This window comes from Pholcus phalangioides, unplaced genomic scaffold (assembly GCF_987345545.1).
Source record: "Pholcus phalangioides strain wild (caught in Gottingen) unplaced genomic scaffold, Ppha-v1.0 ptg000015l_1, whole genome shotgun sequence".
Classification (NCBI taxonomy): Eukaryota; Metazoa; Arthropoda; class Arachnida; order Araneae; family Pholcidae; genus Pholcus; species Pholcus phalangioides.
The window spans coordinates 39039197-39052438 of record NW_028301608.1 but is presented as its reverse complement, the minus strand read 5'-3'; the positions used below and the strand labels follow the sequence as shown (position 1 = coordinate 39052438).

Sequence of the window (13242 nt, the reverse complement as noted above, 5' to 3'; positions counted from 1 at the left end):
TCTGTGAGAAGCCCCTCCCATTTTTAGGACTCAATTTTTGGCAAAAAAGGGTTCCTTATACACGTTAAAATACAGTAGTTAAATTTCTAAGACGCCACACATTTTTTGTTTTTGAGAAAAACAGTAAAAAATCTTCTTTTTTTTTATAATTTTCAGGGACATAGCGACTCTTTTCCTTGTTGGTAGATATGTTGACATAATTTTCAAAAATTTAGTATTGTCCTCAACATCTAATTTACTAATTATGCATATAAAGAAAGATAGACTACTTTGTCCCATCAGAGACCAGATGTGTGACTTTTCTTTTCGAGTTTACATCAGCATAATATCCAGATATATTTCCTTGATATATGCATGTAAAATTTTAATTTTAACTCTGTTAGAGAAAAGCTCCCTGCAAACTGTCCTAATCAAAACACTGGATCAACAGAGTGTTAACAATACATGATTCGTTTTATCCTATTCATCCTATTGGAAAAAATTTTAAATACACTACAATCACAATCTTTAATTTCTCATGCCTGCCTCTGTGACGTACAAAATATTTTAATTTTCCCTGTATTATTATCAATAACATTTATATTCAGAAACTAAAAAAGAAATTATATACACTTCCAAACATCAATCATAAAACCTTCACTGAAAATAAATTTTTTGCAGATGTGTATGAAAGGTGTATCCCTACCTTTATAACTGTATTATTAAGATCATCATTTTGCTGCATGATTATTTTATTTTCTTCTTCAATCTCTTGTTTTTCTTCTTCAAGAGATGTTAACTTTGTCATCAGCAAAGTTCTTTCACATTCATTTTCTTGTACCTTCTGTTGAAAATCTTCAATGCTGGACTTTAGTTCTTGTTTTTCTTTTTCCTGTTCTAGTCTTTTATCCACGTTTTTATTTTTTAATGATTCATTCTCAGCCCTTAACTGTGAAAAAAAATAAAGAATCTTATTAAAAATTAAAAGAATTTAAAATCAAATTTATGAAATTTCAAAGTTTAATTTTAAGTCATTCATTGAATAACCCTTTTTGGGACACTAATTTAAAATATGAAAGTTATTATCAAACATGCAACTTGGTGGAGGAAAATTTATTTCCTTGTGAAGTGATACGAAGAAATCACTTTTACAATATCAGTTCCCAGTGTTGGCCATTAAAGATAGGTATGTACCTCTGATATAAATTTGTTCAGCTCCTGCTTTTCCTTGTTTAGGGATTCATTGAGAGTCTCCATGGAGAGAACAGAACTCTTCAATGATTTTTCTTCGTTTATCAGTATATTCAGATGATGGTCCAAGTCAGAGCGCTGTTTCTCAAGTTTACTTATACTGTTTCCTGGTTTGGAAAACAAGAGTAGTTACCATATTTTAACATGTATAGGAGACCAACTGATATTTTGGGCAATATATCTATATATTGCCCAAAATTTGATATATTGCTTTATTCCAAAGATATACTTTGGAATAAAGTTTCTAAAGATATTTCTTATTTTAAGATATTAAAAATATACTTTTCTTTCATCACAGAACCACAAATTCCTCATCACTCTCATATAATACATCACAATATATAAGCCATGCATTAACTAGTTTATTGTCATAAAACCTTATTTAGTTCATTATCACAGAGACACTCTCATTATAAATTGCAAGGAATTGATAAATTTGTTAATATCTATAGTACTATCCATAATCCATCCATATAAGAAATTCCTTTTTTTGATCAATTTCGGCAACAAAGGATTCCATATACACATTAAAATACAGTAATTTACATTACACATTATACACATTAAATACAATAAGTACACATAAAACTGCTTGCTCTAAAGTATATAAATCCTAAATTGCTTCATCAGCTTCAACGAAAAAGGATCAAGTAAATTTCACAAAATCAAATTTAAAATTTGAGTCTGTCATAATACAGAAAAATATATTAAACTAGTGGTTCCCAACTTTGCAAGCTCTAAGCACTCCCTATAAATGCTTAGAAGGTTCATCTCTGGAGACACGTAGGATGACTGCAAATTACTAGAAATCAATTAAACTTGCTGAACTCCTAAAACATATGTACAAAAAGCTTGTATAGCTTCTCATATACAGAACCATAATTCAATGTTTCTTGCTCTTTTAATTATTTTACTCATTAAATTTCTGTTATTGTCGATTATTTTTCAAGTATCTTTTGAACGACGCATCATGTATCTATGGGGATAAGCATGCCACATGTTGGGAATCACTATATAGCCTGGATCCAAACTATCAGCCCCCATAACCCTTTATTGCCTTTTAGGGTATTTGTTTAACTACAGCAAAGAGTTTATTTTTTCAAATGGAGAAGTAAACTTTTTTTTAAGAGAGATTGAATAGTATCTTTGATATTGCACAAAAAATAAAATTTGAAAGTCATAAGGTTAGTGATGTGTGTGCAATACATATGTTAGACATTGTTTTCATTAAAAATTAAATTTTCTTACTAAATTCCTGTTTCTCTTGCTCCAAGAGCTCCTTATCTAAAGTAGCTGTTTCCAATTTTGATTGTGACTCTTGATGCAATGTCTCTAGTTCTGAACAACGCCTTTGAAGTTCACTAATATTTCTATTACTAAAATCAGATAAAACATTAGGAAGGTGCACTCAAATGAACTTGGGATGATACACAAGACAAACATTTCACATTTTCAATGATAAACATTTATTGAGAATCTATTTCTCTTGTAGGCTAAAATTCAATCATGATCTTTCAAAAGAAAACTGATTGGGTTCATTTAAAACTTAAATGCATAAAAAAAATATAATTAATATATTATATCAATATTGTTCTAATAGGTTAACAAGATACTTGCCTTCGATTTAAATCTTCTTTCAAGTTCTGCTCAGATAAGAGCAGTTTATCCCTTTCCTGTTGAAGTTGTTCAATTTTAAGATGCAGTTCCATCTGTGACTGATGCAGCTTATCATTTTCTGCATTCAAAGAATCAATTTGATCATTCAAGGATTGTTGTATTTGTTCCAAGAATGATTTATGACTTCCTGTTTCAACAAGGGTGGTTTGAATTTTCTGCATATCTTTCCTGAATCCTTCTGTGTTATATTGGCTGAAAAATAAATATCCCGAAAAAGATCAACACAAAGCACAATGCTACAACCAAAATAATTTAAAATGAATACAAAAGAAGTTCTATACAGCAAACTTATTGACGAATTATTCTTGGCAATCAAATTTGAACAGAGATGTTCATGCATTTATTAAACTAAATTGAAAATTATTTCTTAAGGAGAAAGCTCTCTATAAAAAGCTATCCTTTGATATTTTTCAAGTCCTGTTTTGTTTGTGAGAATAATTATATTCTATTGTATTGTTTCTTTATAACAAATTTTTGTATGTGACAAATTTTCTGATACTATTAAATACTAAAGAAAATTTTTTTCTTACACAGTATATCTAATTAGATAGCCATTTGGAAATTAACTAAATTCACACAATTTTAATTAGGCAGAATTAAAAAAAATGCACTGAATTTTCTCACGTTGAAATTTCATTCAACCCTGTTAATAAGTATAACATTACATTTTTCTTTTGTGTGTGTTTGTGATGAAGAAACTTAAAATCTGTGAATTTTTTTGAAGATTCCTAAAAATTAATATTTGGAAAATGATACAATACTTCAAACAAAAAAAATTATTGCAAATTTATAATTTGCAACTTTTTTTTTTGTAACAAAAATTCATACAAATAGGAAGAAATTTTAGTCCAAAAAAACAGATAAATTACAACTAGTAGAAATACCCTAAATATATACAACATTGACATACATTTAAAATACATTGACATACAAAAATACAGAGGCTTACACATTTTCCAGTTGAGTTGAAAGTTGGGAGATAAATTTTTGTAAGTTTAGCTTGTCATTTTCAAGATTTTCGATCATTTTGTGCTGAGTTCTTAATCTGTCTTCTAAAGCTTCAACTTTTAAAGTCATTTCCTAGAAAGTAAGATATAGATGTTGGAATAAAAGTTTGGAAAAAAAAAAAATGAAATAATGAACAGGTATAAGATGAACAATAATAAAAATTTTATAAACATTGATTAACTGACTATTTTGATTATTGTGACATGAGATGTACATGCCACACACAGCATTTTGTTCAATGCATGTCTATAAATTTAATTTTAATTGAATTAAATTGAAATGAAGTTTTGCAATTATTTAAATAATGACATTATTACTGTTACACCTTTCAGAACTTGCCCGCGCACACATGCACCTGTCGAATATACATTGTTACAGCCAGGATTACACTATAAAAGTTTTATAAAAATTCTTTTATAAAACTGGAAAAATTGAACCAATAAGCACATCAATTCGAGCCAATGTAACTAACAGGCTTATTGGTTTTTTTTGAAGTTTTGTGAAAGATATTTTATTAAACATTATAGTGTAATTCCAACCCAAGAAAAGCAATGAAAAAGATCCAAGAAAAGCAATGAAAAGCAAAAATAAGACAAGAAATTTGTTTTGTTACTGATGCTATTTGATATACAAGTTATGTATATAACACATATTTTCAGAAATTTATTTTTTTTCAACTAATCAATTGGCCCCACACAATGCAAGCATCAGAATTTCAAAATTTTCTTATGCATGAATATAAGAATATAAGATGGGTGAAAATAAACATGCATTTATAAAATGTAAGTGTTACATACCTCAACCTGTAAACATCTTTTCCGTAATGACATTTCAATAGTGTTCACAAGGCCCTCTTGAAATCCCAAGTTATTTGACATTTCTTCTGGAGATAGTTGTGAGCCAGATAGCAATGTTTTCCTATAAAGTGAATTTCAAATTTGTAAGTTCAATGCCAGTTTCTTGAATTTTTTTTTTTTGCAAATTTTAAGTTTATACATTATATTCTAGTTCAATACACTTTTGATAGTGTTAATCTATTCCATCTATAATGATACATTCCTTATAACAATATTTCTTTCTCCAGTTCCTAAGTATTGTTACACAGGAGTTTCACCATAATTAAATATTAATTGTAATTGAAAATTTTAAAAAAATTATGAGCTGAATTATAGAAACTTATGACACTTCAGTTTATAATCTACATTATAAGCTGAAGTGTCACTGAATACGAGTGCTATTAAGCCTTTTACAAAAATGATTATGTATAATTTGCATTTGTATAACATTCTGGACAAAGCTATGATAATCAAATTTTGTGAAGTAAATCCGGTGAAGAAGGAAAAAAAACCAACAATGGAATCCTCAGACCAATCAATATAAATTAATTTTTAAAAATATATATACTGTTCGTCATAATGATAATTTATACCCTTGAAGAAAATTTCACAAACTCTTCTTACCTGATGGGCGAGAAGCTCCTACTTTTTCCTTTAAGCCATGTCCTATGTTCTGAATCATCAATAACTATGCGAGATAAAGCTTTCAGAGTATTGCAACATCTGTTTATTGCAGCTGACTGGTCAGAAAATGCAGATTTTACTTCAGAATTTTCCTTCATATGTGTTTCCTAGCAATGTGAGAAAATATATTTAATTAGACATAAAGAGGGAGAAAAACAACTGAAAATCAATTTATTTTCTCATTTGATATTTACTCAATTTTTTAAATACCTAAAAGATTTTGCTGTAAATGTATCTTTAATATTTGACAGCTTGCAAATGTAGGTTAATGATAAATATATATATTTTAAGTTCTAACACTGAATGAAATTATTAATTCTTTACACATGGTACTTAAAATAATGTGTACATTACTTTCATTAAGTTTCAAGATGAAGCTGCACTAGAAAAAAATAATTACTTTTGGTATTTTCATACATTGATGTAAATAATTGTTATATATTTTATTAAAAATTTTAACCAACAATAAGTTTGGAATAATACTTTGGTTTACATGATTTGAAATTTTTCTTTTTCTTCTCTCTCTCTCTCTCTCTCTCTCTCTCTCTCTCTCTATATATATATATATATTTATTTATTTATTTATTTCTTTTGTCTTTTTTTTAAATCAGTTATTTATATGACTTCATGTCATGAAAGTCAGTGTCTAGGTCAGCTTTATTCAATTTTCTACAGAAATTTTTTTAAATGCAAAAATGGGAGAAATATTTTACTGACCAGCTGGGCAACTAAAACAGAAATGAAAAAACAGTATATAGATGAGGTATATAGTATAGTATATAGATCAATTATTTATTAAATTTAATGTTACTAAAACTATAATTTTTACTTATGGCAATATCTGCTGCTGCTTCTCTGCTATAAATTTGATACACAATCAAACCTTGCTATAGCACCCCCGATGTTGAGCCAATCCCACTTAGCATCAGAAATTTTCAATGAGCAAATAGTCCATTTCAAGGTATCTCATGTGTTAAACCGTGATTTGATATAATGTCAAACTCGTTAGTGCCAAGATTTTGTGAAATAAATGTGGTATTAAATTAGGGTTTGACTGTACATAGCTATATGGCTATTTTTGGGAGACTAAGCTCTTAATAAATATACATTCTATTCCTGTATTAAACTTTTAATATCACATGGCTGAAAAAATGTATTATATATACTCGTGTATAAGCAGAGTGTTTTTGTTGAAAAATTAGTTCCTTAGTTCGGGGGGGGGGGGGGGAGTTGTCTTGCTTGTACACGTGCCAGTATTTGAGGAGAAAATGAAAATATCACCCCCCCCCCAACCAAATCATATTGTTACATGGTTCTCCACGTGGCTAGCTGGAAGATATACATCATTGTACTACTTTAGATAGTAGAGTAATTGTTTTTTAGCTATGTTCAAGCCACACAGAACCAATGATGAGCCAAAACAAACAAAATCAAACACTGTTAGCTTTTATGCCCAGTGGACTAACCGCACTTTAAAGCCTTTAGATGTGAGAATCAACAAGTTTTTTATCCATTCTAAAGGAATTTATAGACAAAATGGATTTCTGAAGATAAAGGAACAACAAAAGTGGTGTCTTAAAAAAACAAAAACAAACAGACATTGGCCTAGTGTGCAAGTGGGTTCACGAGGTGTGGAATTCTGTTTTCCTTTCAAAATCATCATCAAATCCTTTAAAAAATATTGTATCTAACGTAATGGACAGAACTGAATCGGACATCCTCTTTGAAAGTGATGATGGTAATGACAGCACAGTTTAGATGAAAGCATAGATGCCTTACTGTATGGTGATTTGGCTTTTGACATATAGCTTGGAGAATCAGAAGAAATAAATCAAAGTTTTTGAATTATTTTTCATTTTTAGTTTTAATGCATGAAAATATACAAATTTTTTCTCCCTTACAAATGCGCTTATTTTGGGGGTCGGCTTATACACTTGTTTCAGGGCCATCATTTCAACTTTTTCCAGGGGGGGTTGGGCAAAGAGCAGGTACTAAAAGTATGCATATATATATATATATATATACCATTTGTAGTGTATTTTCGAAAGCCGGGGGGGGGGGGAAACATCCCCCCTTGCCCCCTCCTCTAAATGACGGGCCTGACTTGTTTTCAATTTATTGTGGTTTTGGTGATCCTGAAGTGCGGATGTCGGTTTATACATGAGTATGTACAGTAAATTTAAAATCTTCCTACTTGACGTAACAATATGGTGCTTTAACATCTACATCAGTGGTGAACAACCTCACGAGTCTGTGGCCAGATACTCAAGATGGAAACTTCTCACCAAAGTTGCAAACCAATGTATTTATGATGTTGAGTGCATCAATACTTAAAAACAATTTCAGTAAGCATGATGGAACCCATTTACAGGCCAAAGGTTGTGAACCTCTGAACTACACGACTCAAAATGTTTTATGAACTAGCATTGGTCTGAAAAACTGGGTGAAGAAAACTGCTAACAAAAATATGAACATTATACAGAAAAAAAACCCAACTAATTTAGCCAATTTTTAAAATATAGTGTTGAAAATCACACCTTATAATTAAAAACACTATTAAAAATATGATAAAGTGAAAATTTTATTTTCCACATACCAACTCGTATATTTTTTGTTGTTGTAAATCACTAAGTTTCTCCTTTTCATCAAGCAAAGTTTGTAACCTTTCTTTCATCAACATCAAGTCTTGTAAGCTGCGATATCAAAAGTAGATTCAGATTATTGCTGTGAAGATATATAGCATTAACTCTATTACAAATTTGAAAATTTTTGTAATTTTAACAGTTTTTGTTTGAAAAAAAACGATATTATGTAAACCTATAAATATACAGGATGTCCTGTAAGTCCTAATGCAGCCTTTATCTCATCATTCATTCATTGGAAAGGTACAGTTTTTATTTAAAAAATCCTCAAAATGTATCCAGAAATCACCCTGTACCAGTTTTGAGAGAAAATACACCGTCACAAAATAAAAAGAATCTCAATTTTCATATTGACATCCTGCCCTAAAAAACTCAATCGAAAGTTGCCCTGTATCTTCTTAGATTAAAAAAAAAAATCTATGTTTCTGGGTGCAATACATGCCGAGATATTTGAATTAAAAAATCGGAGGAAAGTTGGGGAAGAACAGCATAAACAAACATGCAACACTTTTCCCCCTTATTTACGCTGTTCTTTCCCAACTTTTCTCTGTTTTTCAAATTCAAATATCTCAGTTGAATATTACCATCAGAAACATGGAATTTTTTGTTGGTCTCAGAAGATACAGGGCAACAAGTTTCTAATTGGGTTTTCAGGACAGGGTGACAATACAAAAAGTTTAGGTTTTATTTTGTGAAACACTGTATTTTCACTGTCAAAACTAGTACAGGGCGAGTTCTAAAACGTTTTGAACATTTTTTAAATTGAAACAATACCTGTACAATGAAAGGCTGATGAGATAAATGGCGAACCAGGACTTACAGGCCAGCCTGTATAACGTTTTTATCACTTTTTTTTTGGTGTTGCTATAGAAATAAAATTGCACACTTTCTTTAGAATTTAGTAGGTTTATATTAGATACTTAAAAGACAATTCTGTATAGTTGAGAACATACATAACTTCCATGGTTACTTTACAAAATAAATTGAAAGAGCCAGAGAAAGATACAGAAAAATGAAAAATAATTAAAGAAGGAAAAACTTACTCTTTATTAAGAACAGACTTTTCAGATTCCCAATTTGATTTCAAAACAGAAACCTCTTCATTATACCTCTGAGACAGAGAGACATTTCCCTCTCCCTGAAGTAAAAAAAAAAATTGTTTCTTAATAAAAGCAATGTGTGTGAGAAATTTAATATTTCCAAATAATATAAAGGTAACTGATTCAGATACTTGTTTTTTAAAATTTAATAGATTTATACTTGTTAAAATTACCTATAAATAAGAGTAATGATGAAAATATATGCTTTCATTAGCTGGTTTTTCATGACTTTGTGATTGCTTTTGATTGTTTTTTGTATGAAAGGGAATGAATGCTAAGAATGTTATACTAATTCAATTTTTTTCAAATATAACTGCTGATAAGAAAGAAACCAGGAGAAGTTGGGATAGATTTTTTTTTTAATTGATTCAGAATTGATATTAGGTCAGGATTACACTATAAAAGATCTTTTACAAAACTTGAAAAAAACCAATAAGCCCATTGATTACATTTGCTCGAATGTAACCAATGCACTTATTAGTTACATTTTTCAAGTTTTATAAATGAACATTTGCAAAATTTTAATAATATAATACCAGCCTCAATATATTTTATGGCCATTTCACTAATAACAAAGAATAGTTTACACATAGGTGTAAAGTTATTGGAAATATAGGGGAGGGGTGGCCCCAAACCTAATATACAGTAAAAATCCTATTAACGGACACCCCTCAGCTGCAGTCACACCCCTTTTACAACCAAATAATAATGTCCCCTTATATAATGAAGGTATGCATTCTGAACCCCTCTTTTCATGGACAAATATTTTTGTCACCCCAGTGACCACAAAAAAGAAGTTTTACTGTATTTCCATAGGTTACTATGAAGATGGTGGCAAATGTTGGGGGAATCAGGCCCATGGGCTGGATACAAGTTTACACCAGTGTGTTTACAGTGAAATTATGTGTGCTCTTTCTCCCCCCCCCCCCTTCACCATTAAACAAACAGTGACAAGTGATTGGGGAAACTTCTTTTCACACATTTTCTTATAATATTCACAGTAATAATACACTCGTACATAATTCTGAAAGAAATAAAAAGAATATATTTACCATTGACGATGTTTGACACAGAACCACTTGCAAACAAGCATCTGTCACATCTTGAGACGTTGAATGTAACTGCATTTTAATAGAATGCAGATCTCTTTCTGTTGTTGAACGCATCTGACTGAACAGTGATCGGAAAGAAAGAATATGACGCCAAAGTGCAAGAAGCCTATGGTGTTCTTTAGTGTGATAGGCATTGAATGACTAAAGTGGAAATAAAAAAATTGAATAGAAATGAGCAGGGGTGTAGGGTAAAATCAGGAAATCTTGATAACAATATTGCATTATAAGTTTGAAGTCATAGTAATAAAATCAGGGCAATATTAATCATCTCATAAATTATAAATTGAAGAAAAATTAATTTCTCAGAAAAGAAAATGTTATTTTAATTAGATAGTTTTAATCAAAGGTCAGAGTCCTGATTAAATTATTTATTTTTTTAGTACTGAATTATTGTTGGGGATTTAAGCAGAGATATTGTTTGAAAGCATGAACTACTTATCATTATAATAACGAAATAAGTATTTCATGTAAAACACAGATGAACATGATCACATGTGAACACAACCATCACATTTCAGCAACTCAAAATCAACTATCTTGACTGGTGAAAAAACACAGCGTCTTACTTTCTCCTGCTGCTGCTGCAGCACCACCACAACTGAATTACAGAGGAGGAATGAGGGTGAAGAAAACTTTGCACCCAGGGTTGACAATTTTTCGCCACGGCTAGGATAAAAAGGAAATTCTAGCAAAAATTGGTTTTGTCAAGAGCGGCAACTGACAACTCCATTATTTATTCATGAGAAATACTGTTTTTTATATGCAAAAGAAATACACAGTACTGGAAGTTAACATGGATGAGTCCAGTAGCCAGAAACCTTTCCTAATAAAAGGCCTCTTTCTTCCTTTTTTTTTTCAGGTAACTGGAATAGATAAACTTCATGAAACTTGATGGAAGTTCTAAAATGTGCTTTTGTATTTTTTATATTGCTTAGGAATCAAGATTGGACTTCAGTGTAACGCATAGGGTGTTAAATTTGAGGCAACTCTGCCCTGGTACTTTTTCTCCTTCTATATGAAAAAAGGTACATCAATATTACTAACTCGTTTTCCCAACTTCGAGGCACGGATGAGAGCTGATCTTCTTTTTGAAAAAGTCTCTCCACAGACAGCAGGCGTACCTTCGACACAATACTCACATAACAGGAAAATTCAAGCATTTGCCATGTCCACTTCAAAATATGGAAGTTTGATGGCAGCACCAGTATACCACGAAAAAAGCCTAATTCTGTCAACATAAATACGCTGGGACACTGCATATTTAGACACACAACATGTTCTTGCATGTACAAATTCATTAGAAATTCTGTAAAGGATTTGTATGAGGTGCATGTACGGTTAAGTAGTATTGTTAGCTCTCATCAGAGTTGGTAAAAACCCACTTTTTTGGTTTAAATAGCATTTGCATTAAAAACAATGAAATTTTTTAAAAATAATTTAAACTTCTAATAATAAATGTACACAAAATGTTTATTAATGTAATTAACACTATTTCCATATTAATTTAAACTATAAATATTTCTTACAATTTATCAAAAACCAACTTTTGAAATTCAATTATTTATAGCTTAACTCAAGGAATTATTTTGCATTTGAAAATTCTCTTAATGTCATTATTAACCCAATATAATAGAAATATTTTCTCCAGTTACTTTCAATATGCTTAATTAGGAAGCTATTCAAAAAACAGACCATTTAAAAAAAAACACTTTGTTAAAACCAAACACTGGCTGTCATCATCCAAAAAGCAATCTTTTGACACCAAAGAAATAAAGGGGAGTTCAGCAACATAAGTAAGCTTAAAATACAGTGAAATCAAGGGGTAAACAACCTCTTCAGTTTGTGGGCCAGATATGCAAGATGACTATCGCTTGTGGGTCACAAATTAGCACTCATCACTGTAGTCCAAAGATGAAAACAATTTTTGGATAGTCCACCTTGTGGTCAAGAAGGACAAAGCTTGTCATCATATCAGATATAGAAAGGAAATTGAAGTACATCAGAAAGTCTGATTTCAAAGTAATGCATATATATAGGTCACTGAGCTAAAGGGAATTACCTACTAACAAGCATAAAACATACAGGAAAATGTTTTAATAAATTCATTTAAAAGTTCAGGCATCTGAAAAAAGTCAATATATGCCTTGTTTTTTGGAAGTTTCAATTGAATTATAGCTATATGCAAATTTAAAAATAAAAACTTCATTTGAAAATAAAAGTACTGAATCCAGGCATTGCAATTATTATATTGATCACTCCAAACCTCTTCTTCTTTTTTCCAATCAGCTTCCTTTAATTCTAATTCCAATCTTGTGTGTTCCCACTCTTCTGTCAAACGTTCAACATCTGCTGTAAGGGCTCTGTTGGTGTCTGTAGCTGTCTCTAGTTGCTCTCGAAGAAGATTGTTTATCTGGCTGAAGCCTTGACACCTAAAAATGTAGACATGATAGTATATATACAAATGTTTTTTAAAATTGCAAACAAAAACTAATAGGCCTACTATACAGAGCTCCAAAACAATTAAAGGAACTTTTAGATTAAAAAAATTTATACGTGTTACAATGAAAAATAAATAGGAAACTCTCCCCCAAAGGAATAAAGAAGGGGAAGAACTGGTGGAATTTCACATTAATGTACCTAGAACTGTCTTACAAAACTAATCTGAATGTGTAAAAAAAAATCACATTTATTTTCATCTTATCACTTCTGATCTTTAAGAATAATTTGAACCCACCAAAGACCAGAGCAAAATACAAATGTGGCAAGAAGTTCTCACACTATTGCAAATGTGAAAACGTTAATTTTTGATGAAATTCAATTGCTTACGTAAAAATTATGATTTTGCTAAGCTACTCTGAAATAATTTTTATTGAATTTCGCTTGAAAAATAATTAGCACTTTCACAATAAAGAAACAAACAATAGGATATACAGTGAAAGCTCCTTATAATCAC

General features: G+C 30.4%; 1 protein-coding gene across 2 annotated transcripts in view; it reads right to left on the bottom strand.

The window, feature by feature from the left end:
- Nucleotides 1–13242, bottom strand: part of LOC149075985 (uncharacterized) — a 73532-nt gene that overhangs the window by 33612 nt on the left and 26678 nt on the right. For both annotated transcript variants that reach the window (XM_089243505.1, XM_089243507.1), the window contains 11 exons: nt 12553–12718; nt 10230–10430; nt 9121–9215; nt 8032–8128; nt 5376–5542; nt 4713–4833; nt 3857–3987; nt 2848–3099; nt 2479–2606; nt 1174–1337; nt 686–928 (listed from right to left, as the gene is read on the bottom strand). In XM_089243505.1, coding sequence (XP_089099631.1) covers nt 686–928; nt 1174–1337; nt 2479–2606; nt 2848–3099; nt 3857–3987; nt 4713–4833; nt 5376–5542; nt 8032–8128; nt 9121–9215; nt 10230–10430; nt 12553–12718 — 1765 coding nt within the window. The remainder of the gene's footprint in view (nt 1–685; nt 929–1173; nt 1338–2478; nt 2607–2847; nt 3100–3856; nt 3988–4712; nt 4834–5375; nt 5543–8031; nt 8129–9120; nt 9216–10229; nt 10431–12552; nt 12719–13242) is intronic.